Here is a 24,531-nt window from a genome sequence, read left to right as displayed (position 1 = left end):
GTCCGGCCTTGGGGGGCATGGCATGGGGGGGGGACATCGCACAGGAGGGGGGCGGTTAGCAAGGCATGGCGCAGGGGGGCATTGCAGAGGAGAGGGTCACGCAGGGGTCTGGCATGGGGGGGCACGGCATTGCAGAGGGGCTCAGCATGGGGGCACTGCGTGGCAGGCAGTTGCACAGGGGTCGGGGGGCACGGCACAGGGGGGCCATCAGGCAGCAGTCTGGCAGGGGGGCAAGGCATTGCACAGGGGGCATGGGTGACTGCACAGCGGGGGGTCATCCTGTGCAGGGGGCTGGCAGGGGGGCATTGCACAGGGCCCTGCTCCGCGGGGGCAGCACTGGGGGGCATTGCAGGGGCAAGGGACACTTGCATGCAGTGCAGTGCGATGCAACTTGCAGACATGGACTTAGTCCACACAACACTTGCCTTTTCTTGGGGGGGGATGGGGGGAAGGAGTGTCCCTCCCTCCCCACAGCTGAAGCAGGGGCGGGGGGCACAGGCTGGGGGTGCAGACACACAGGGGCCCAGCACCCTTCAGGCTGTTGCCTTTGGGTGACCCAGCGTGCAGTATTGTGGCACCAGACCTTTCCCTTTCCGCATTTTACTCTTCCCCCGCTGGGCCACATTCTGCCGAATGGAAAAATCCCCAAATAATGCAGCCTGGAGGGGAAAAAAAACCTAAATAAAGCAAATCACCACCCTATGGGTGACATCAGAAAACCTGGCGTTGTTCAGGATTCCGCTGGCAAACAAGAACCAGCACATGCGGCTAAAGCCGTCATTGCTGCCGTAGCTGCTGCCGTAGCTGCTGCCCGCTGCCCCCATGGACCCCAGCCCCAGCAGCACTGTGGGGCTGTGCCATGGGGCTGGGAGCTGACGGCAGGCCCCTCCGGTGACAGCCGGGGGGGCTGTGCCCTGCAGCCCCCCCACCCCGGTGTGGGGGAATGGGGACGTGGCTGGAGGGACAAAGCCAGCGTGGGTGGAGATGCTGCACTGGGGCGGGGGGGAGATGGAGGGGGCAGGGGTCTCTCGGACTGGGTGCAGGGAGGGTGGGATGAGCCCCCACTCGGTACTGCGGGGTCACTCCCGCCAGGAGGAGGTGACTGCGGGGTGCAGCCCTTGGCCATGGCGCTGGTCACAGGGGACACGTCCCCTTCTAGGGAGTTTTATCCCCAGTTCTCCCCCCGCCACGTCCTGGCCTGCCCAGGCACAGCCAGCCCACGCATGGAAGGGGCCCGGTGGCCCCACGGGCAGAGCTACCGCTCACCCCGGCACCTGCCGCCTGCCCTGGCACGCTCGCCCTCGCCCAGAAGTTCTTTTTCCCAGCCGGCAGCCACAGCAGGAGCAGGGGCTGTTCCTGGCATGGCCCACACCAGCCTGCAGGAAGGACCCACCACCTCAAAGCCCAGGAGCAGTTTTCCCATATCTCAGATGTCCTTTTAGCCTGGCCAGACCCCACAGTCAGCAAAGCTCTCCTCTCTGGCATCCCCGTCCTTGCCCAGTGCGATGTCCTGTCCCTCCTTATCGAGCCACAGCGCGGGCTTGGACCTGGAAATATTTACTCCTCCAAGAGCAGCAAGGAACCTAATCCTGCCTGGCCTCCGGTGCCAGTGGTATTGACGCAAGCAGCACCGCTCCCCAGGCCTGCCCTCCCCCCAGCAAAGCCCACTGCAGGGTTCAGGGAAGCCCCCACGGGTGCAGCACCCACAGCACAAATGCCACCGCGGCAGTTTTAACGCCAAACACGTGCACCCTCCGGGGGAATGGGTTGGGTCGGTGGCGGCAGGAGGTGCACTGTGATGGTGCTGGCAGGGTGAGAAGGGGCTGTGACTGGCGCCTGCCCCAGGGCTGTGTGCCCAGGATGGCCATACCCCCACCCCCCGTGCCCCCTGTGCCCCCTGTGCCCCCTGTGCCAAGCGCAGCTCTGGGTACGGCACCGGCGCTTTGCTGTTGGCAGCGCAGCCCCTTCTGGCCCGACCTTTCCTTCCTGCTGAACTACGCCTCTGACTCACCGCAGTCATTCTACCCAGCCAGCAGCGACCCACCAAAAGATAACAAATGTTAAATTAAATCTTAATCTCATTTGGCGACCAGCTGGGCTAAAGGTTGCTCCCCGGTGCCAAACTGGTGATGACTCCGGGGTGGCATGTGCATCCCAGGGTGGGGAGCGAGCCTGGTACCCCCTGGGGTGAAGGCAGAGGGAAGGTCTGCAGGATGCGGAGGCGGCGGAGGGATGCGGCAGCCCCGGGTGCTGGCGGTGGGTGGGGGGCTGGCGCGGGGGCCAGGGCAGGTCTCGGCAGCCAGCGAGGAAGTCTCTGCGAGATGCAATCGCCTGTGCAGGGGCGGCTGTGCTGCTCGGGAAAGTTAATGCCAGAGCAGAGGTGGGAGCAGGGTGCCGCGGGCCCCGTGCGCCCCTGGGTACGTTCTTGGCCGCTTGAGTTCAAGGCTAGCGGGTGCCCCCCAAAACATGGGTGCTGCCGTGGCAGAAGGGGTGCAAGAGCTTGATGTGACTAAGGCAGGTTGAGGGTCGGGAGAAAGCACTGGCAGGGAGGGGGTGCTGATCCCAGCCCTGGGCTGGGCACGGCCAGCATGCCACAGGGACCATCAGCCGGGTGGGCATTTGGCTGGAAAAAGGCTGGGCAGCACCCTGGGTCCCAAGGGAAATGGGCACAGAGTGCTGAAGGCATCAGCCTGGTGCTTGGAGAAGCCTGCTGTGCCATGCCATGCCGTGCCGTGCCATGCCATGCCGCGCCGTGCCGTGCCATGCCGTGCCATGCCGTGCCATGCCATGCCGCGCCGTGCCATGCCATGCCATGCCATGCCATGCCGTGCCATGCCGTGCCATGCCATGCCGTGCCGTGCCGTGCCATGCCGTGCCGTGCCATGCCGTGCCGTGCCGTGCCGTGCCGTGCCATGCCATGCCGCGCCGTGCCATGCCATGCCATGCCATGCCGTGCCGTGCCGTGCCGTGCCGCGCCATGCCGTGCCGCGCCGTGCCATGCCATGCCGTGCCATGCTATGCCGTGCCGTGCCGTGCCATGCCGTGCCGTGCCATGCCGTGCCGTGCCGTGCCGTGCCGTGCCGTGCCATGCCATGCCGCGCCGTGCCATGCCATGCCGTGCCATGCCATGCCGTGCCGTGCCGTGCCGTGCCATGCCGTGCCGTGCCATGCCATGCCGTGCCGTGCCGTGCCGTGCCATGCCGTGCCGTGCCGTGCCATGCCGTGCCGTGCCATGCCATGCTGTGCCGTGCCATGCCGTGCCATGCCATGCCGTGCCATGCCATGCTGTGCCATGCCATGCCGTGCCGTGCCATGCCGTGCCGTGCCGTGCCATGCCGTGCCGTGCCATGCCATGCCATGCTGTGCCATGCCAGCTTCTGGAGGGACTCTCTCCACAGCAGCAAAACGCTGGCAAGGTATTTCCACCTCTGGCCATTAGGCTGTCAGGAGGATCTAAGCGCATCACCAAGACCTCCAAAGGGAGTAAGAGGGGTGACGGGATTGGGAAGCTGGGGCAGCGTAACCTGCCTCAGAGGAAGGCCAAAGCAGCCGGGATTTCTGAGCACGGCAAAGAGAAAGCCACGAGAAAGAGCCAGGCACGAGCGCTCGGCTGCTGCCCTCTGCCCGAGGGCTGGTGGCCCTGGTGCACGGAGCCCCAGCTCGCCACGGCCCCGGAAGAGATGAGGAGACACCAGTTTAACCAGCACCAGAACAGACTGATGGTCTGGGAAATACGGGAACCAGCAGCTCAGAGGGGCTGCGACACGTCCTGGGAAGGTCCCGAGGCTGGCTGGGTGCTGGGGAGCAGCCCCCACGCGCTGTGGCTGGAGGCACGCTGCACCGCACCCAGATGTGCTGTGCTGGCCCCAGATGTGTGCACTTACGTTGCTGCCCTGGCTCCAGGTGTGCTTCCTGGGCCCAGATGTGTTTGCCCTTGGTGCTGTCCCAGCTCCAGATGTGCACACCCCCGGTGCCACCCCAGAGCCAGGTGCCATAACCTGGCTCCAGATGTGCATGCTTGCAATGTGGCCCCGGCCCCAGCTGTGCAGCCCTGGCCCCAGCTGTGCCCCCCCAGCAGCCAGGCAATTGCCCCACAGCCCTGCAGAAGGGGCTGGGCTTCCCTTGGGGGCCTTCCTGGGCTAACTCCCCTGACACGGGGACCCCCAAGCGGCAGCACAGCCCACCCGCAAGGCGAGACCCCCCCTCACTACCTCCCAACAGTGTCCTCCATAGATAATACAAATGCTTGCATTAGACGATGCATTACAGACACTTGTAATATGCTGAAACCAAGATCCCCACCAAAACCCTCCCGACCTTGCTCAGGGTGTGCATAACCTCACATACTGGTGCATTATATATATGTATATATTTACACAATTTATATATATATATATTATATTTACATATAGCATATATGTATTGCGTTTCTATATGCATTACCTAGTCACATTATAGTTTCAGCACACAGTGAGGCTCTTCGCTGTGGTGAAGCCCCCAGACCACGACAGCCCAGCGCGGCTGGTGCTGCCGGAGGAAGGGTCTCTCGTGCCCTGAGGAGGGAAATGATGTTCCCATACGTTTCCTTCTGCGCCGACAGAGGTGGTGAGCGGGGCTGCGGTGTTTCCTGTGGTTGCAGTGTCTAATGAGGTTAACACTGTTATTGAGGTTAACTCTTCAACCGACACAAGAAAGGCAGCCATGGGCTCTGCAGCGGCGGTGGGAGCCGGTGGGATGGAGAGCATTGGTGGGCTGGGGAGCACCGGTGGGCTGGGGAGCACTGGTGCAGCCTTGGCCCCTTTGGCCCCACACCACTCCACAGCCCGTGGCACCCTGGGGGTAGCTGGCCACCAGCACAAGCAGAGGGGTGGTCCATGGCACCCTGGGGGTAGCTGGCCACCAGCACAAGCAGAGGGGTTGCCTGTAGCACCCTGGGGGTAGCTGGCCACCAGCACAAGCAGAGGGGTGGCCCATAGCATCCTGGGGTGAGCTGGCTACCAGCACAAGCAGAGGGGTGGTCCATGGCACCCTGGGGTGAGCCGGCCACTGGCGCAAGCAGAGTGGGTGACACCGGGTGCCGGTGAAAACAACCTCTCTCAAGTTTTTCCACGTAGGCTTCGGGGATCAGCAGAATCCTGTTCTATTTGCTGACAGCGCTTAGCCCCCTTCCCCAGGACCCCTCTGCTGGGCTCCTGCCACCTCACATGCAGCAGCATGATTGGAAAAATCCCTTTGGGATTAAATTTGACTCTAGATTCTGTAAGGACTTAAAGACTGAAAAGACACCCCCGCCCCCCGGGGCTGTTCCTTTAAGGGATGCTGGGTTTTCCCATGGACTGACTCAGACTGGAAACTCTCCGTGTTTCGCAGCTATCTAGGTCAGGCTCGCTGGCAGCCGCCGATGCTTCTCGCCACGCTCAGCAGCCCTGGCCACAGCAGCAGGCAGAGGGGCCCGGCAGCACATGTCCTGAGGACTGGCAAGGTAAGGACCCCCAGCTCTGCCCAGCTTCCAGCCCGCTCCCCCTGGGTTTAAAGCCAGAAACCCCCAGCCCATGTTTCTTGGCTGCCACTGGCGTGCCTTAGCCGCTCCTGGCACGCGCTGCCAGTGAAGGTTTCGCACGGTTTGGGCTTGCACGGCTGGGACAGCTTGTTACTTCTTCATTTGCTTTGCATTTCTTTAGTGCTAATGTATGACGAGACTTTTTAAATACAGATATCAAAGATCAGTATCTCTCAACACGGCAACGGCCTCGTTCCTTCTGGCTTTGGAGTCTGCAAATGCTTGTAAACTGGAAAAAAAAGGGAACGTGACTGATCCCCGGAGGAGGCAGAGCCTGCGATCTTGGCTTAGAGCTGGCAGCTGGGCAGATTTATTATGTTTTCAGCTTTTTCATAGAGCACAGGGGGTTTTCCCCCATTTGTTCTAACTTGCAGGCGGTTTGCAGGCAATGAGAGGCCTTTGGGTTCTCTTAGGGGGTCAGGTAATGGGAAGGCACTTGAAATCTGACTCATTATGAATACTTGAACAGTCCTTAAAACAAACGAGGTCAGCTCACGCAGCAGGAGAAATACAAAGGCATTAGCTGCAGCTAGTAGCCTTACTTGGCTGGAACAACAGAATCCTGAAGCTTTCACAGTGGCCTCTGGCTCACCGTGTCCCTCGAGGGAAAACTTGCTTCTAACACCAGAATTTTTATGGGGTTATTTTCATTATTGCTCCCTGAAAAAGAAAACCATGGAGGCGCAGGGCTTTGCTCAGTTTCCAGCACTGTGCAGGTGAACGGGGGTGCAAGGCTATGGTGAGGGTCTGCTCAGCGCCCACCCCACAGCAGCGGGAGCAGCAGCCTGGACCCCCCACAGATGGGATCAGGGTGCTGTGGGCTTGCAGGGAGGCTCTCGCCCCCCGGCCTTTGGGGGGCTGGGGCGTGCCATGCAGGCTGCTCCAAGAGGATGCTTCTCTTGGAAAAGAGCAATTCCCCCACCTCCAGGAGCTGCATTCCCTTGCACCCTGCTGCTCTGTGCCTGGGCTACTGCAAAACCATCCTGGTGCCATACCTGGCACCCCGAGTGCTGTGGGGCTGGTGAGGCTGGGCTTCCCCTCTGGAGGGGGGCTGGCCCTGGTGGCAGCGGAATCCAAAGAGGCTGGGGAGGAAGGCAAAGTGAGCAGGGAAAAATTCGAGCAGGACTGTGGGACGCGGACACAAGTGTGGCTCCTGGGGGAGAGGGGAAGCCCTTGCCTGGGATTTTGGGACTGTCTCGGGGGGCGGAGCACTGCCAGGGAAAGCCATTGCTCGGCTCGGGCAGCACCTGCCGCAGCAAGGGGGTGGGAAAAGTGTATGGAAACAAGGGAAGTTTCTGTCCCTTGAAACTGTCTGGTCGGGTCTGAGCATCTCCAGGGATGGAGACTGCAGGGCAACCCCTCTGGGCAGCCGGTCCCATGCCTGGCCACCTTTAAAGTGATTTTTCTTACTTTTAACTGGAAATGCCTGATTTTAAAGGTAAGCCCATTGCCTCCTGTCCTGTCCCTGGGCACCACTGAGAGGAGTCTGGCTCCCTCATCTCTACTCCCACATCAGACACCTATACCCAAGGATAAGACCCCCCTGAGCCCCCTCCTCTCCAGGCTGAGCAGCTCTCCCAGCCCTGCCTCACATCTCAGGTGTTCCAGACCCTCAGGCATCTCTGTGGCCTTTGCTGGACTCACCCAAGTCCATCCATGTGTCCCTTGTCCTGGGGAGCCCAGCCCTGGACCCAGCACTCCACACGTGCCTCCCCAGGGCCGAGCAGAGGGGCAGGATGGAAACAAGCAGCTTCCCCCTCACCCACCACACCAGACTTCTTGGTGGAAGGCTCTTGGGCTGCTCAGGTGTGATTTCCCTTCTGTAAACCCGTGCTGGTGGCTCCCATCACCTCCTGGTGCTCCGGCCTGTGCTGGGAGCTGGTTGCCAGGAGTGTGTGCTCCATCACCTGCCCGGGGAGGTAGGGCCGTCCTGCCTGCGCTCCCCCACACCCTCCCCACCTGGGGTCACCAAAACCTGCATCCATGCACGCAGCCAGATAAGTCAAGGATTGGAGAAGTTTCACAGGGATGAAAACTAAGAAAAATGTCACCAGAGGTAGAAACTTGAGTCAAGTGCCCTCAGGGATGCTCACCAGGGCTGGGCACTGGGCTCTGCTGCCGGGGTGCCTGTTACCCGACGTGCTGAGCCCCGCGTGCTGGCCGGCACCTTCCCCGGTGCTTCTGCTGCCAGCACAGCCTTGCTTGCCCCCGGGCCCCCAGGGAAAGCCCCGCCAGGCATCCCCATCCCCACCTCCACGGGAGGCCCTGCGCTCCCTGGGGTGACGGCAGAGCTGGCCGTGGTGGGCAGCGGTGCAGCTGGTGGGACCACTCACACCTTCCCTCCCCGCAGACTATGCTGTGCGTGGGCAGCGGCCACAGTCCAGGCCATGGCAAGCTCCGGCGAGGCTTTGGTGATCCACGCCCTGCTCTGCTGCCTGTGCGGAGGTAAGTGGCAGCGTGGCACGGCTCGGCACAGTGTGGCATGGCCACCATGGCATCACCTTTGCTGGCCACCGGAGCAAACACTAGCCCTGCTGCTGGGGTATCGGAGTGGGAGCAGGGAAATTATAAGGCTATAGCTATGGATTTTGGGGGGAGCATGTCATTAGCGTTGCAGGGGGCTCCCACACCCCACGGCACCCTCTCCCCCCACTCGCACCCTGCAGTGGGCCGTGCCCAGCCGCGCTGAAGCCCGCTGGCACTGCAGCGGCGGTGACAGCAGCACGGTCCTGGCTCTGCGCACACGCAGCCGAGCGCAGCTGCACCCTTTCCGGGAAGGCCAGATCGAGCGATACCGGCTGCGAGCTGGGTTTGCCAGGGCTGGTGCAGAGCCCTCATCTGATAGCGAAGGGCAGTGCGCCTGTGCGGGGGCTGCTGCACTAATCTCGGGGCATCAGAGCTCTCGAGATAACGAGTTATTTCCCTGCAGTCATTTAAACATTAGAGTAAAACCTAAAATGGGTGAAACTAGCTGTTTCCCATGCAAAGGGATGAGTCACCGGGTGCTGGGTCACTGCTGAAGGCGGGGAGGGTGCTGGGGGGCACGGGCAGCCCCCTGCCATGGTGTTCTGCCATGCCGCTGCCTGCATCCCAGCAAAGCAGCCGCCCGTGAGGAGCGGGGCAGCCTGCAGGCATCGTCTTCCCCCGTGGGGCACCCACCCAGGGCCACCCTGACCCGGGGGGTGTTGACACAGGTGTTGCAAGCATCGAGTGCTCGGGGCGCGTCTGGATCAAGCCTGCACCCGTGGTGCCGATGGGCTCCAACATCTCCATCAACTGCCTTGCCACCCCTGGCTGCCCCCGTGCAGAGTTCTTCATCTTCCTCAACTACAGCCTCGCTGAGGGTCCCCTGCACCCCGTTAACAGCAGCACCGTCCAGCTCTGGCTGCACGATTTCCAGGAGCCCTTCAGGACCGTTGCCTGCTTCACCCGCTGCCCCAACAGCAAGAGGAGCCAGCTGGTGTGCGGTGCCAACATCCAGGCCGGCTGTGAGTACCCTGCCGTGCATTTGGGCGACTTCTACTAAGCCACCAGCCTCGAGGAGGTCGGGGAGGGGTTGCAACAGCCTGAGTTTGGCACCCCTCGGGAGGGTGTCCACATGCTCTGCCTGACCTTCCCTCCGCAGACCCTCCAGACCCCCCCAGCAACCTGACTTGCACCATCCGCGAGCACTCGGGGCACCTGGCGTGCACGTGGGATAGGGGGCGGCTGACCCACCTGAGCACCCACTACACCCTCCACCTGCGCCGGTAAGGCCCCGGGGCGGGGGGCTGCGGGGTGGGCGATGTGATGAGCGGGACAGGGCCAGAGGGAGCCGGTGCATGGTGTGCAGTCAGGGTGCTGCAGCCGCAAAGCCAGGTGACACCAGGGCTCCTCTGCTGCCGGCAGCTAGGAGTGGGCGTCGTGCCCTAGTTCTAAAGCTCACATCTTCCTGGGCTCCGGCTTGCAAACCGCACATTAAACCACAGGTTTAGCTCTGCAGGACAGACCTTACACGCTCAGGGCGCTCAGTGGCCCGGCAAGAATTGCATCACATTACAACGCATTACAGCAATGCATTTTTTGCAGATTTTTGACTCTTTCTAAGCTAAAGGGTGTGCAGAGGGTGCGGCCAGAGGTTTGCACCTACTGCTGCCCAAACCCCAAAACTGAAACTTCAGCAGGGTACAAGTGCCTGAGCCTGAAGCAGATGTGCCGGCTGCTGTGCAGCGTGCCACAGCCCTTCCAACCCAGCGCCGGCTGCTTTCTGTCACATCTGACGCTGAAGCCCCCGTGACACAAGATTGGCACGCTTTCAAAGTTATCTGTTAAAGTAAACGCATTGAATCCTGTCATGCGTAGGCTTTGTGAAGAGAAGTGATTAGCTGCCTGCCTAAATCTGCTTGCGCTCAAACTTTGAACCATGCAGCCAGAAAGAAATAGGAAAGTTCCTTTCCTATGGTAAAAATGCAAATGCCCTGCAGGAACATCAAGAACCGAAGGAAATTACTTACTAGCTGGCTTGAGGAGTGACAGACTCTGGGTTTGGAGGTGGCTGTGCCCCAGTCGTGAGCCAGGACCCCTTGAGAGCCGGGTTGTCTTTCCAGTGGGTGCCCGATGCCGGGACGGGCTCTGATCAGATCTGCCTTCTGCTTCCCAGCGCAGGGCTGGCTGTGGTGAAGGATGCAGAGGAGAAGGATGCTGAGGAGAAGGGGGAGGAGGAGGAGGAGGAGGTCTTCCCCGCAGGCTCGCCAGTGCCGCTGAGCACACTGCATGGCAGGAGCCGCTACTCAGCATGGGTGCAGGCCAGCAACGCGCTGGGCACCGCCCGCTCAGCCCCTCGGCCTCTCGACCTGCAGGAGCTGGGTACGTCCACCCAGCTGTCCATCCGTGAGCTGCTGGGGCTGTGCATGGCCATACACGCTGCCCTGAAGCATCGCTCTGGGGATGTGGGACCTGTGCAGCTCACACACAGGAGGGCAGCCCCCGTGGTGTGCCAGCGCCCCCCCCCCCATGCTTTGCCGGTTCTCCCCGCAGTGGTGCCCACCCCACCCCTGGTCGACGGTGCTGAGACGACAGAGACATCACCTCCCACAACCATCATCCACTGGAGAAGGCAGACACTGCTGGAGAACGTGCACTGTGAGGAGCGACACAAAGCCACAGGCACCCCAGCATGGCATGTGAGACAGCCTGGGACCCCCCGAAACCTCCCCACATACAGACCTGTGTGCAGGAGCTGCCTGCTGTTAGGAGACGCACCAGTCCTGGTCTTGCTGGAGACCCCTAAGCACCCACAGGCAATGGGAGGATTTGGGGTCATTCAAAAGCCACCCCTTTGGTTTGGTGCCAGTGGGGGGCACACACCCCTGGCCACCACCAGCCCCTCTTTGCAGGGGCAGGACAATTAACACTCCAACAGAGCAGGCAGCCTTTGGGGCAGGGTTATCTCTGCTTCTTAAGCAAAAGGGCAAAATTCAGAATAACTCTACAAGGACAAGGCAAAAAAACCTCCGGGGATGCCCCAGCGCACACGCACTTCACCGATTGCCCAGTGCACCAGCAGACACAACTACGCTGGGGGCAGCTCCACCCATGTCCCTTTTGGAAACCTCCCTGGGTGCTGACAGGGGCTGAGGCTGGATCCCAGTACCCACCGCAGCCTCCCAAATTGCTGTGGTGTCCAAAGCCCATGCAGCGGTGGTCTGGGAGCTCTCACTGCACCCACCAGCTTGCCCAGTGCATTAGCAGAGGGGACTGTGTGTGCACCGTGTTTTGCAACAGCATCAGTCTCAAAAAGACGTGCTGGAGCCCCACAGGAGGCACAGCAGCGATGGGGACCCCTTGGCAGTCAGCGCCCCGGGGCTTAGCCAGCCCCAGAGAGTCAGAGAACTGCGGAATCATTGGGGTTGGAAAAGACCTTTAAGACCATCAAGCCCAACCATTAACCCAGCACTGCCAAGCCCACCGCTAACCCATGTCCCTAAGTGCCACATCTGTGTGTCTTTTGAACACCTCCAGGGATGGGGACTCCACCACCTCCCTAGGCAGCCTGTGCCAGGGCTTGACAAACCTTTTGGTGCTGGGGAAGGACCTTGCCCATCCCCGTCCATGCAGACGAGGAAGGTAGTGACCACCACGTGCTCCCGCTCTGCGTGGGGGGCTGGCTGGGTCCCGCTTGCCCCTAGCACCCTGCTTCCCTTGCAGGTGGAGCTGTGGGATGGTGCGGCGCAGCACAGGCCCCGCGGGCGGCACGACCTGCAGAGTAACACCCAGTACGTGTTTCAGGTCAGGTGCCGGCTCAGCCCTGCCGACAGCCCCTGGAGCCCCTGGAGCCCCCCCTTCCTCTACACCACCCCTGAGGCAGGTAAGCTCAGCCTCAGCGCTGCTCTCGCTGCATTTTCCCACCCAGCCCTTGAGATGCTCCCCAGGGACCCTGCCTGAGCTCTGGCGCTGCACGGCGCGTCAGCCAGCCACACGCATGTGTGTGGCATGGACGTGGCATGTGCACAGCATGCACATGGCACGGGAACCTGCACATCCCCGTGCTGCCAGAGGCCACTGCGTGCTGTGGTGGCCTGGGAGGCTGCGCCACCGCCCAGCGCTGCGGCCGAGAGCTGGGCACTGCCGCAGGCTGGCAGCTCCTCTCACACCCTCCGAGCACTCCTGGCCCCACAGGCAGGGCCTGGGGATTTGGGCAGGCTCCGTGGGAGCTGGAGAGAAACGGGGGGGCTCTGCAGACACGTGGTTTTCCATACAGAAAGAGGGATGGGATATGTTTACCCGTCTTGGGTAGCTTGCTCGCTCCCCAGCAGTGGGAGCACCTCCTGTCCCAGGTGGAAAAGCCACATCACCCGAGGTGTCCCACCAGCCACAAATACCTGTTGTCCTGTGTCACCTTCCCCCTTTGCATCCCAGTTACCGCCCCGTTACCTCGGCCAGCGACAGGCTGGGATGCCCGAGGAGCAATGTCCTCCCATCCTGGCTGCAGTGAGGAAGCCGGGGACACGCTCGCCCTACAAAGTGGCACTCGCTGCTGTTTGCAGCCTGGGTGGGAGCCCCAGCCGCTCCCCTTCAGCAGCTCACACCACGTCCCACGCTTCCTCCCGCAGCCCCTGCCACAGCCCCCGATGTCTGGCGTCGCCTGGGCCCGGTGTTCCCGAACGGCAGCCATGAGGTGACGGTCTTGATCAAGGTAACGCCTGTTTTGGTAGCTGCTGTGCCATTTTTGCATGCTCTGCTCCTCCCTGAGAAGAGCACCTGCCAAGAGGCAGCGGATGGCAATGCCCTTCCTAAAGAGGGACCAAAACTGGGGGGAAGGTGAGACCCCAACATGTCCTGGGGGCAAAATCTCTCCATCCTTGCACCATCCATCCATGTGCTGCCCAGCCAAGGGGATGGCTGTCCTGCACTGGGGCAGCTCAGCACTGGACCTCACGCCCATCCCCATTGGGCTGTCTTTCTCACTGTTCACAGCCCCTGTCACCCCAGGATGCCAGAGGGAGGATCCTGGGCTACACCGTGGCTGCCGAGAGCCCCTGGGGAACGCTGCTCCTCTGCAACACCTCCAGCACGGCGTGCAGCATCCTGGTGCCCCCGGGAGCCCGCACCCTCCGCATCACCGCATACAATTCCAAGGGGGCTTCCAGCCCGGCCAGCATCACCCTCAGCCAGGGAGCTGGCAGTCAGAAAGGTAGGATCTCACACATGCCAACTGCCGCTTTCGTCAGGATTGCAGGGGGGAAATGCTGCCTGGTGCACGCATGGCTTTAAAGGAAGGGGAAAGCCCCGGCAGTGTGCTACCCACCATGGAGGAATATGATAACCTCCAGACGAGGCCAGCATCCCCCGGAGACAGAGATGCTCCACAGCCACATAACTCAGCCCTTGGCCTCTGAAGGCAGCAATGACAAGCTTAAAAATAAGTTTGTCCAGCCCACGCTGGCTGGCAGGACGGTGCTGTGCAGCAGGCTCGGCACAAGGGTGCTCCCCTGCTCCGCGCTCCCCAAAATAGCTCCGGCTGCCTCTGCCAGGGGGAGCCCTGGCTGGGAGCTGGGTCCTTGCAAACAGAAAGGGAGGGAAAAGAAATCCTTCCCTGGCCACCGTGGGTTCCCTCCAACACAGGCTGTGGTTTTCCCCACAACCACGCTTTCCTGTTTCTGAAAAATGTCTCTTTTAATGAGCAACAGGAGGGGAAAGTCCCATTCAAATTGAGGACAAATATATGACTAAAAAGAAACTAAGAGAAATAAGGTGGAAAAATTTCTCTAATCTCCCATACTTATCAGAATCACACGCCTTTCTTGTAAGAAGTGACAGGTAGAGCGTTTCAGATGGAACATGGCAAAGCTGAAGATACGCTTTGTGATACATGTATGTGAGCACAGAGGTATCTGGGTGAGCAGAGAGAACAGGAGTTAGCAGGGCTCACCGAGGGAGCTGAGCTGGACCTGAGCGGGGAAAGGGATAAACCCAGCCTCACCAGAAAGAAGCTTCGGGGCAGGACACCAATGTCTGGGGGACAGTGTGCCAGCGAGGTCCTTCGGTCTGCTGTCCCAGGGGAGGCAGGGGATGGAGATGCACGTGGCAGTGAAGACACAGGGGTTATTGGTGTGTTAGAAACCATGGAAGCATCTGAGAATGGTCACATAAGAAATGGGGCTTCTGCCCTAAAGGGGGGGGATGGGGAGCCCAGCTGAAGCACACCTACAGCGGCACAGGCGGGTAAGCAGCACAGGGAAGCTGGAAACAGGCTAGAATTTTGCATTCCCTCATCAGTCCTTACTTTCAGAAAAGACATTTTGCCGGGGCTTGGCTGACCCTGCCAAGTCTCCTGCTTTTTGGCCGAGGTCGGGTGACAGACCCCTTTCCGTCTCTCTCGGCAGAGTTCCCAGCCCCGGTGGCCGTGGAGGTTAAGCCCGACAACCTGAGCAGGGTCTTGGTGGCCTGGCAGCCCTCACCCCGCAGCAGCAGGTCCCCGCTCTGGTTCATCGTGGAGGGGGTTTCCACCACCTGGTATGGCTGGGAGGAACAGTATTTTTGGAAGAAAGTCCCACACCAGGAAACACACACATACATCCAAGGTAAGATATTCCAGGAGTCCTTTTGCTGTTTGGTGCAGTTCATCAGGGTATTATAAAGCCAAAATATATTATAAAGGCAGAGTTTCATTTGAAATTAAGCCCCTGCCCACTTGTTTTTGGCAAGTGGGACAATGAAGAGCCCTTAGGGAGCAAGGAGGAGCGAAGCAATAGGAGACACAAGGGCAGTCGGTGGGATCTGGTCCCCCAGGCAAAGGTCACAAGGAAAGAAGGGACAGGGTAAGAGAATGAAGTGACAAGTGAGCTGGCAGGCAGGGGAGCCACAGCAGACCTGCAGGGCCTGCCCAAGCACAGAAGACGCACGCGTGTGCTTAAAGGGTGAAGGGGAGAAGGTACCGCACTTGGTGCACCAAGGCTGAGGTTTCAGCACCCCTCCTCCCGGTGGGCCAACCTGCACAGCCCGAGCACCTGGGGCCCGTCCTGCTCCCCACATCGGTTCTGGTCTTTACTGGGTTTGGGTACTCCCTAGCCTTCGCTCTGCCACGGGGTTTTTTAGGAGCAGCTCATGCAGCGGCTTTCCCCAGGGGAGGCGTGTGGTGGGCTCGGAGCCGGACAACCCCGCACACCTCCACCCACTTCCACCACTCAGCAACAAGCCCCTGAGCAAGCCTAGAGCTCTGACAGCAGCTGACAAACACATTTTAAAAAGCAAATCTTGCTTCTTTCCAGCAAAAGCAGTAGCAGGAGGTCACATCAACGTGTCAGTATACGCCGTCTACCCCGATGGAGTCAGCAGACCGAGCTCTGGCCAAGGTAAGCCCCGCTGGGTGGAGAAGCTGCCGCTTGCTGCAGCAGAGCTCAGCTTGATGTTTCATTGTCAGGGTTCTCACCACCTGCCGGTTTTGTAGAATTACTTTGTTCTAGAAACAAGATGTAAACCCCTCCCGCATTGACCAGATAAAAATGGGGCTCTAGATAGAAGCCAGCTGGCTGCAGGACATGAAAAATAGAGATTTTTATCAATGGATCTGTATGAAAAACCTTCTCTAGCTGATCTCTGCTCCTGCACACAGACCTCACGCACATGAGAGCCACATCTTACTTCACAAGACACACCAGTGGAGGCATTCTCCCTTTTTGTGATAGAAAGGATGACGTTCCTGCTTTGCACATCTGACAATAGAGTGTCACAGATAAACCAAAACGTAAAAACCAACTTAACAGAGACGGGCTGGCCAAGCTGCAGCCTGAGCCTTTCTTACCTGGGGCGGGAAGCAAGCAGGCTTCAGTTCTGGACACTGTTTTAGATAAGAGCATGGGCCAATTTACAAAAGAAAATAAGGATCGTCATCATCTCCTGCACTGCACGTGTCGGCTTTGGCTGTCCTCAAGAGCTGGGCACATTATGCTCCCTGAGCTGTCCCATCCCTCTGCTGGTCCTCACCCACATGGGCCAGGATAACCCACCCAACAACTCAGCATCTCAGCTGAGGACACTGTCCAGCACCACCGTACATGCTCCATGGGCACCACAGACAAAGCCCCCACAGTGCTGGAGGCCACACGCGGCAGCCAGCAGTGGCCCAATAGGGCCACAGAGGCAAGGGGTGGCTGAGGTCAAGTCACAAAGTCAACCCACGGGCCAGGGTTTGGACCTCCAGAGCTCCTCCAGCACAGCCCAGACAGGGGTTGAAGGCCCAGGCTGAGCTTTAATAGGGCTGCGGGCAGGTGTGGGGGTGGGGGTCCCAGGTGATACTGCTCAGGGCCATCAGGACCCGTTAGTGCCCTGGGTGCCCTGTCAGAGCTGGCTGCAGCTGCAGGCAACCACAACACCTGAGGATGCCGTCAGTTCACCCTCCCGTGCTGTGAGGCAATTTCAGATGAGTTATTCAAAGCCGCCCAGATACTTTCCCTACAACAAGCCAGCTCTGTGTTTCTGGTTGGCATCCCTCGTGGCTTTGGGAAGGGCAGTTAGTCAATTTTTTCCCCAAGAAATGGAAACAGGTATACCTGACTGGTTCATCCCAGGCTGTTCATGGCTGTTAGCCGTTATCCTCATGGACACACCGACAGCCTCCGGCTCTAGGTGGGTCAGGGTTTGGGCACCTCCAGCTCTGGTGACATGAATCTCCAGGGTCCAGATCCTCAAGTGGGATCAAACCTCAGCAGCAGGTCTCCACCTGCGTGCAAGGGGGAAGAGCTGGGGGTCAAAAGGAGGATGCTCCTTGGCTTGGAGCAAATGGCCCAGAAACATGATAAATGCTTAAAAACAGAGACTTCATCCCTAGCAGTTGCAGAGACTCCTTTAACGAAGCTTGGGGGGTTCATGTGGGGAAGTACCAACGTGAGGCAGCAATGAAACTCGTGTCTATGACAGGGTTTGCTTCCAAAGCAACACGGCCCACAGCTGACACCCACAGGGAACTCCTCCAACTCGGCCCCACAGCTTGAACCTCGTTCTTCGGCTTAGATTGAGCCCATCCATCATCAGTAAGGCATTACTGTAATCATACTAGATTTTTTTTAAATTTTTATAAGTTCATTGTGCAAGTGATACCTGCCCCCCCGCCCCAACTGCTGGATGCCCAGGCTGCAGAATAACGTGCTCCATCACTCTCCTTCCACAACCCCGTACCTCCGAAGTGCTTTGCAGCGTCTGCAGCACGCTCCAGTCTGCAAACCCTCTGCTTAGGGAACCGCGTTGTCTGAACTCCAGGAGCTCTCCTAGGAGATGCATGTGCTTCAGATGCACAAATCAGAGACAGGACTTTCTCAATACCTGGCTGAAATTAGGTGGCCCATGTTGTTTAGGACATTATAATATATCTATTATGTATTATGGATATATGATGCTGGATATCCTCAATTGTCTTGGCCAGTTGAAGCCCCGTGATGTAGGTGCGGATGCTAGCTGCTGTTGTTATTACTGCTGGTCCTCTGCTGCCCTGGGAAGATGTTTAGCTTGAGCCTGGTGATGGCCCCACTCTGGGGGAGGTGGCTTCTCATCCCTGCCCTGCTGGGACAGCTGGCTTTTGGGGACAGAGAGGCAAACATGGGGAGCAGCAGGGTTTTTCCTAAAGCAGCCAGCCAGAAACTGCAGGGTACAGAGGAGTTTTCAATGTGGAAATGAGGGGTTTCATAAAACACCTGGGTCCTTGTACTTCTAAAGATGCACTGGCGTGTCTGCCCTTCCCCAATTTCTTGGCTGTCTTGGGAAAATCCTGCTGCCAGTGTGAGCTGTGCTTGCATAGGTGACTCTACAAAAGGGATCCTTTACATTGCCAGCTGCTCTGGGGGCATTTCCCTTCCTTCAAACACAACGTGGATCCGCTGCCACATCAGCAGCAACGCTCACCGCCGTTGAAAGACAGAGCACAATCATAGGGAGCAGGGCTGGAAAGGACGATTTGACAATTACCTGAGCCCATGGCAAGATCAGCTGTATTGCTTCTGTCCCTGACAGATGTTTGCTGAGACTGCTCTTGTATTCCGAGGAAAAGGCAGCCTCCCCTGGTGCTCCTCAGCCTTGCTGCTGGAGCAGTTGTCCTCCTTCGCCACCTGCGCTTTAACTGCTGCAGTCCAAGGTGACAACTCTCGTCCTGCTCACGGTGAAAGGGGACTGGCTGCCCTCCTTGTCCTTGCAGCAGCGCTCGCTTCCCACCCCGGCGTGCCTCCCCACTGCGTGCTCTGCACGGGATGCTCTGGCTCAGCACAGCATCCCAACCACAAGCGTGCACACTGTGCACATCCCAGCAGAGCCCCTTTTTCTTGCCAGGCGGCCCCAGGCACAGCAGATGGCTCCAGCTGAGGTCTGACTGCGTGGCAGCGTGGCTCCTTCCCTCTCCAGCCAGCCGTGCTGCTCACCCTGGCCCGGGGTGGTGGCCGGGACCCAGGCAGGGAGATGACCCCAGGGAGATGCAGTGGGTGGCTTGTCCTGACCACAGAGCTGTGGTTCTACTCCAGGCTCAGGCCAACACAGGGTGAGATCACCCTTGCCCTGGACCCTCACCCCTTGTCTGTAGCAGCAACAGCACCATGTATTTGTTAAGAAGAGATCCCAAGGGAATGCCTGAATTTGGCCGGGAAGAAAGCTTGCTGCTTATTTTGGCAAAAATATGCTTCTTGCCATGGCAGGGTCTTGAGCTGCAGACCTTCCCTTGCCGCACAGCCCGTCACACCACAGGTATCGTCAGAATACTCAGTCCCACGGTGCTCAGACACCTGGGGGTACAATCTGTAGGTGCTCAGGAAAAATGGTGTACAGTCCCTCAGGAAGGCAAAATTCTTGTTGCAGGTGCTGAGGGGAGCGATGTGCATGGATGCTTTGTAATTGGGGTTATGTGTTCATCAGCATCTCGTTTAATTGGATCTCTGAGAAATAGGAAATGGTGTAGAGTCCAGCCAGAGGTGGAGTTACCAATTGCTTTAGGGGGCTTTATTTTTCTCACTATACCATTATTTATTTTTCTAAGTGTTATTGACAAAATAAAAACAAGCCATAGCTTCTGTATCACCTGCTGCCCTCTAAATGAAGTTTCCGACATTTTTTTCCTCTCTCTGTTGAAGTCCCTGCAGAGGACCAGCTCCTGGGCAGCACCTCCAGCGAGATCTCCCACGGTAAGCAGACAGGAGCTCAAACTGGGTAAGCCCGACTTTCGCCTTGCACAGAACCAGGAGTTCTAGCCTGAGCAGCGCCTGCTGCATCTGGCGATGGGGACCCAAAAGTTCCCTTGCACTTTGGAGAGGTCAGAGCCAGAAAAGCATCTTTTCACCTGGTGGGAACATGAGCCACAGGGCAGGAAAGGCTGCGGTGCTCTCAGGGATGAATTGTACCCTTGTAATGCGTGCCTTAAGTTCTGCTTGTTTATGAGACTTGTAGTATAACGTACATTACAACAAGTAGGAGAGAAGCAAACCAGGCAAATACAAGATGATGTTGACGTATAAGACCACAGCGATAGACTGTTTCCATCTTGCAGTTGGAAGCAGAAACTCATTTAAGCATTTCCCATCCATTTTTTCTAACTCTGGTTATGCTCTGCTTTGCACATCTTCTGGTAAAGCGCACGTTACCATCTGCTGCAGCACTTAAAGCAAAAGCAAAGCGAATGGAAGCCAAAGAATTCAGTTCAGCGACTCTGGAAAGTAAGGCCATGTAGGAAATGGCTGAAGGCAGCGAGCGCTCCTCTCCGAGATAGCACGGCATGGTGGGGCAGCACGTTTGGTTTTGCTTTTCTCGTGGCTTTGCTGCAGGAACAGAGGAGCCAAAGGGTAGGGGAAACGCTGGCGGCCGCTCGAGCAGAGGTGTGTGCTTCCCAGCGAAAGCCCGGAGCAGGGCACCCGGCTGATGGCTTTCCTCTCTGTCCTTCCCAGATGGTGACACTGGAGTGCTCCTGGGACTGGGCATCAGCGTGGTCACACTGTCGGTTGTTTTTGTAATCCTGATGTCTAAAAAATCAGCCAGAAAAAGGTACAGTTTTCTCCCCCACAATTTTTTCCTTATTTCCCTCCTACTTTTCTTCCAGAATATTTCAAACCTAACTGCAGGACCCAGCCCTTTTCCCTGCAGCCTGCTTTTACTGAAGCCAGCTTCACCCATTGACCAGGTTGCTGTGTGAAAAGGCATTTGTGTGCTCTCCAGTAAGGCAGAGACCAACAAAAAAAGTCAGAAAATCGTTCCTCTGGAAAGGCCAGCCTTAGGGACACATGGGATTATTACAGAGATATAAGGGCAGGGGATAGAAAAGCACCCTCCGCAGATAAGTTTTATCCTAGGACTTGTTCCTGCCAGTTTTGCCTGAAGCCCCTCACTCCCGGACCCGGAGGGGCAGGCAGAGACTGGAGAGTGGAGCAGCTGGAAAACTCAATGGGGAGAACCTTAATACTGTTTTTTTAATACTGACTGCTGTTTGCTAGGCACCCCCACAAACCAGCGCTCATCTATCCCTGTTTGCCATTTAACTGGAACAGGGATGTCCAGGAATCCCAGGCACTGCTGTCCCTGGCACAAATCCAGGGTGACCTCTGTGGCACAGAGCTAATGGTTGGATCTTCCCAACAAAACAAATCAAAAAAATAGTGGACAGGAGACCTGGGGGTTGAGGATGTCAAAGGTTCCTGAACCCAGCCTAATCCTTCTGTTCTCGGTGTAATTGTGGAACACGGGCATTTCAGCAGCAACAGGGACTGCCTGTTTTCCCGGGAGCACAGCAATGCACCAGAATGCCAGCAAAGCTCAGCAAAATTAAAATCTCTCACAAAAGATTTTAATTTCTGCAGCAGTTTTGGCTGTAGGAAAATCAATGTGCATCACTGCTGTGTGTCCAGTTCCATCAGCTCAGGGCACACATGCCGCCTCTGGTCCCTGCACACAGCTTGGTCCTCCCCTCACCCCCCAGTTCAGCAACATTTTCGCGCACAGACAAGTTTGACCTAAGGGATTTACCTAGAGTAACTTGCAGGGCTGCTCGGCAAACCTGGGGGGATGATGTTGGAAGATGAAAAGCTAGAGCTCCAATGGGGAACTCCCATCGCTATGGGGCAAACCTGGGGCTTCCGAGCCTCCCGTGAAGGGTGGATGTGCTGCTTCTGCAGTTTCCTCCTGCGTGAGGAAAAAGTGACTAATAAAATGGACTAACAGCTTGGCTTTTTGGTTTTCTTTTCTTTTCTTTTCTTTTTGGTAAAGAATTAACGCCACTGTTGTGTCGCTCTTGCCGAAATGGCTGTCCGAAGACTTTCCCCACATGGAAAACAGCAGCGTGGTAAAGGCACTCCAGGTAACCGCCCCAGCACCTCCCAGCTCTTCTTCACTTGTCTCCCCTTAGAGGAAAGCTGGCTCCAGAGCTGTGACAAACACGGCTGGGAAGAGGATTAAGCTCTAACGGACCAGGAGCTGATCAGGAAGCATTCCCCAGGCATTTGCAAGGTGCCCGGGAGCCTGGTTTAGCCGAGGTCTTTAAACCTTGCTTCAGTGCGCTCCTTACTCGGTGGGCACAGCTGACTCAAGCTGCCCGTGAAGTGCACGCAGAAGCGTGGAGACGGGCATGGCTGCTCCCCGTCTTCTCTCGTCCCCCTCGCTGCGGTCTCCTTTGCAGGGGAGGTTGGATGAGAGGTGGGAAGGAAGATGGGACAAAGGCAAGAAGTCCTCGCCCCACTTCCTCCTTGGGATGCTCTAGTGAAGCTCTCCCGTTGGTAAACTTGCCACTTTGTTACTACACTCACAATTTTTTTCCAGGAAAAGAGTGATTCCACGAGTGACAGTTTCTACGAGCCGTTCTTGGACAGCAGTGACCCCATGGTTACGGAGATCGAGGAGGTCCCAGTGCACGAGGAGGACAGGAACATGGTCACCAGGAGGAAGCCCAGCAGAGAGGTCCCCGAGGACGGGCAGCACCCGGGGAGCACAGCACCAGCCAATATCGTGACCCCGGAGCAGATCAGTGACTACAAACCTCAGGTGTCTGACGGGAACCCGCTGGGGTACGTAGCTGCCAACATTTACCCCTCGCAGCCCCCTGCAGCCCTCCCAGAACCAGAGATGAACACCTTCTTCAGGGACTACACCAGCCCCGTCCCCAACCTGTGGGATGGGGAGGGAGGGGAGCACCCCATCTGTCTTCTGGAGAAGATCAACCTCATCTTAAACAGCAGCCGGAGCGGGCAAAGCCACGTGTTCGACTCAGCCCAGGGGGGACACGGCTCCCTCCCGGGGCACCAGTGGGGGCTCGCGCCGGCGGGTGATGTTCAAGAGCAAATGCTGGTCCCTGACGAGCTGGTCTCCTGCCTGAGAGCCATGAATGGGGAGCCGGTGGATATCAAGACCTGCTTTCCACAAAGCATCGGGAGGTCATTTTGAGAGAAGCTGTAGTCACAATTAAAAACTCAAAGTGATGACCATGGCACGCGTCAGCCTTTGAGACTGCAAACAGCAGAACTGGAGCAAAATGCCAAATCTGAAATCTGCCCTCTTGATCGACTACGAATTCTTGTGGCTGCTTGGAAACTTTTGGCCAGTAAATCACAATTTTAAACTTACCTCATATTTTCACAAGAAAAAAACCTGTAAAACTTGGATTCCCGTAAGAACCAAAATACAGAGCAAGCAATTTTTGCAGGATGCAATATGCTTCCACGATTACTCCAAGTCATCCTCTTGCTAAATGCTTGGAGCATTTCATCCCTGGAGCTGATGGCAGTCAAGATGGATAAAATGACCCCTCAGACATCCTGATGGAAGTGTGTAGAATAGCTTGGGCTCACTCCTAAGGAGGAGGCACTGCGCCAAGGAGGATTTCTATATCACACAGCATACATGAACACCAAGAACGTGAAACCTTTTCTGTATGACAGAATAACCCGATTTCATCTTCCCTTCCATTCAATAATAAAACCCACATCAGGTAAGAACAAGCCTTCACCACCCGCCAGGCTGATTTAAAACCTCTCCCTAAACTGGTTGCTGGTCAGATTCTTCGCTTTGGGTGAGGTATTTACCAGCTCACGGCAGCTTGTCGGTGCCTCAGCCTTGCTGCGTGAAGCATAGTGTGGCACAGCGAAATGGCATTTATTAGGCACATGACAGGGAATTCGGATCTTCTGACATCCAGAATATGAAATACAGGAGTCTTCTTCCTGCTGAGCGGTTGTGAAATCGTTTACAAGTTTTCCTGGGACTTACAAAATGTTGCCAAAGCAACCAGAACCTCCCTGGAAATGTGAGGTTGGATTATCTATTCACGGATTACCCACACCTTTTTAAGGAAACGCTCCAGTTTTTTTTAAGGAATACAAGCATAAAAGAAGTGTACAATGCTCTGTAAAACACCGAGCACCCAGCACTCCCTGCGAGGTTTCCTCTGCCGGGCCTTTTCTCCTACCTCTTACACCCCAGCAGAGACTGGGTTTGGCCTGGAGCTGCAGCCAGTGGAGGTGACACTGTGTGTGGCTGGGGTGGGGAGGGGCGCTGGTGCCAGAGCTGCACACCCGTGCATGCCAGTATACACCCATGCATGGCCATCCACACTCGGTGCATGCCAGCGCACACCCAGCGCATGCTGGTGCACACCCAGTGCACACCCGTTTGCAATACTGCACACCCATGCATACCGTGCACACCCATTCACACCCGTGCACATCCATGCACACCCATTCACACCACTGCACGCCATGCACATCAGTGCACACCTGTGCATGCCCACAGCTGCACGAGCATGCTGCAGAGCTCCCAGCCACACAGGTGTGGGGGCAGGAGGGCCCTGGGCTGGCTGCCTTGGCTGGCTGGGCCAGCTCTTTCCCCAGCCCCACAAGCCCCCACCAGCCAGCAAAGCCATGTTCTCCTGGTTCATACACATGCTGCCTTGGCGCTGTCCTGCAGCAGCACGTGGAAACTCCGTGCAAAACTCCCATCAGACACGGCCTGGAGAGGCTGGTGCCTTCTCACCTTGCATCGCACCGAAAAAGCAAGAAGCGCACAGCTCCCATCAGTGCTACCAGGAGGGACCCAGGGGTGTAAATCCCCCCTGCTAGCATCTCAGCATGCTCACAAGCATCCCATCGTATTTGCATATAGTTTTGAGTCTCCATTTACAATAGGCAGCACAAAGAGCCTCTGAACTGTAGACCCGCACACGTGATTGCTGCTGGCTGGGGAGCCCGTGGAGCTGGCAGGGCGCTGGTGGCTGAGCTGCCCATGGAGCTGGCAGGGCACTGGTGGCTGAGAACATTCACAAGGGATGTGTCTTCTAGGAACATTAATGCCAGCACATTAAAAGGCAAAAGGATTGTCTGGCTGTGCATTACCAGATCAAAATCAGTTAAAAGCTGATGTAAATGCTAACCTATACGTAATCACCTGCCTAGAGTGATCCCCTTCATTATTATGAAATCACTTTTTGCAGTAGAACTGCTAAGCCTGGAGATTATAATCTTTCTTTCAGTTTTTGCTAGGCACTG

At 57.6% G+C, this 24,531-nt stretch overlaps 1 protein-coding gene and 1 long non-coding RNA gene across 4 annotated transcripts; one reads left to right on the top strand and one right to left on the bottom strand.

The window, feature by feature from the left end:
* The first annotated feature begins 88 nt into the window (after nucleotides 1-88).
* Nucleotides 89-23,211, top strand: IL23R (interleukin 23 receptor). Of its 3 annotated transcripts, XM_080406634.1 has the most exons (16): nucleotides 4,728-4,747; nucleotides 5,115-5,482; nucleotides 7,911-8,005; nucleotides 8,755-9,048; nucleotides 9,186-9,309; nucleotides 10,200-10,405; nucleotides 10,577-10,722; nucleotides 11,747-11,906; nucleotides 12,652-12,734; nucleotides 13,016-13,232; nucleotides 14,425-14,622; nucleotides 15,310-15,393; nucleotides 19,147-19,197; nucleotides 19,954-20,050; nucleotides 21,266-21,356; nucleotides 21,815-23,211. In XM_080406634.1, the coding sequence occupies exons 3-16, from the start codon at nucleotides 7,948-7,950 to the stop codon at nucleotides 22,433-22,435; spliced, it is 2,430 nt and encodes an 809-aa protein (XP_080262760.1). In that variant the 5' UTR covers nucleotides 4,728-4,747; nucleotides 5,115-5,482; nucleotides 7,911-7,947; the 3' UTR covers nucleotides 22,436-23,211. The 3 variants fall into 3 exon arrangements, with proteins under 3 accessions (XP_080262761.1, XP_080262762.1, XP_080262760.1); XM_080406635.1 differs by having other exon boundaries at nucleotides 89-5,482; nucleotides 8,894-9,048; XM_080406636.1 differs by having other exon boundaries at nucleotides 90-5,482; nucleotides 11,828-11,906.
* LOC308071339 lies at nucleotides 15,403-21,403 on the bottom strand. Its single transcript, XR_013931097.1, has 3 exons — nucleotides 21,026-21,403; nucleotides 17,999-20,028; nucleotides 15,403-16,760 (listed from the first exon to the last, which is right to left on the bottom strand). It is a non-coding gene; the product is annotated as an uncharacterized lncRNA (long non-coding RNA).
* Nucleotides 23,212-24,531: the final 1,320 nt, after the last annotated feature.

Source organism: Falco punctatus (assembly GCF_963210335.1).
Source record: "Falco punctatus genome assembly, chromosome: 11".
Taxonomy (NCBI): domain Eukaryota; kingdom Metazoa; phylum Chordata; class Aves; order Falconiformes; family Falconidae; genus Falco; species Falco punctatus.
The sequence above is the reverse complement of the archived record's forward strand: the minus strand, read 5'-3'. Positions and strand labels throughout refer to the sequence as shown.

Coding starts and splice junctions, on each gene's coding strand:
- IL23R (XM_080406634.1), top strand. CDS start 7,948: ATGGCAAGCTCCGGCGAGGCTTTGGTGATCCACGCCCTGCTCTGCTGC. Junction 8,006..8,754: donor GCTCTGCTGCCTGTGCGGAG/GTAAGTGGCAGC, acceptor GTGTTGACACAG/GTGTTGCAAGCATCGAGTGC. Junction 19,198..19,953: donor CTCCAGCGAGATCTCCCACG/GTAAGCAGACAG, acceptor TGTCCTTCCCAG/ATGGTGACACTGGAGTGCTC.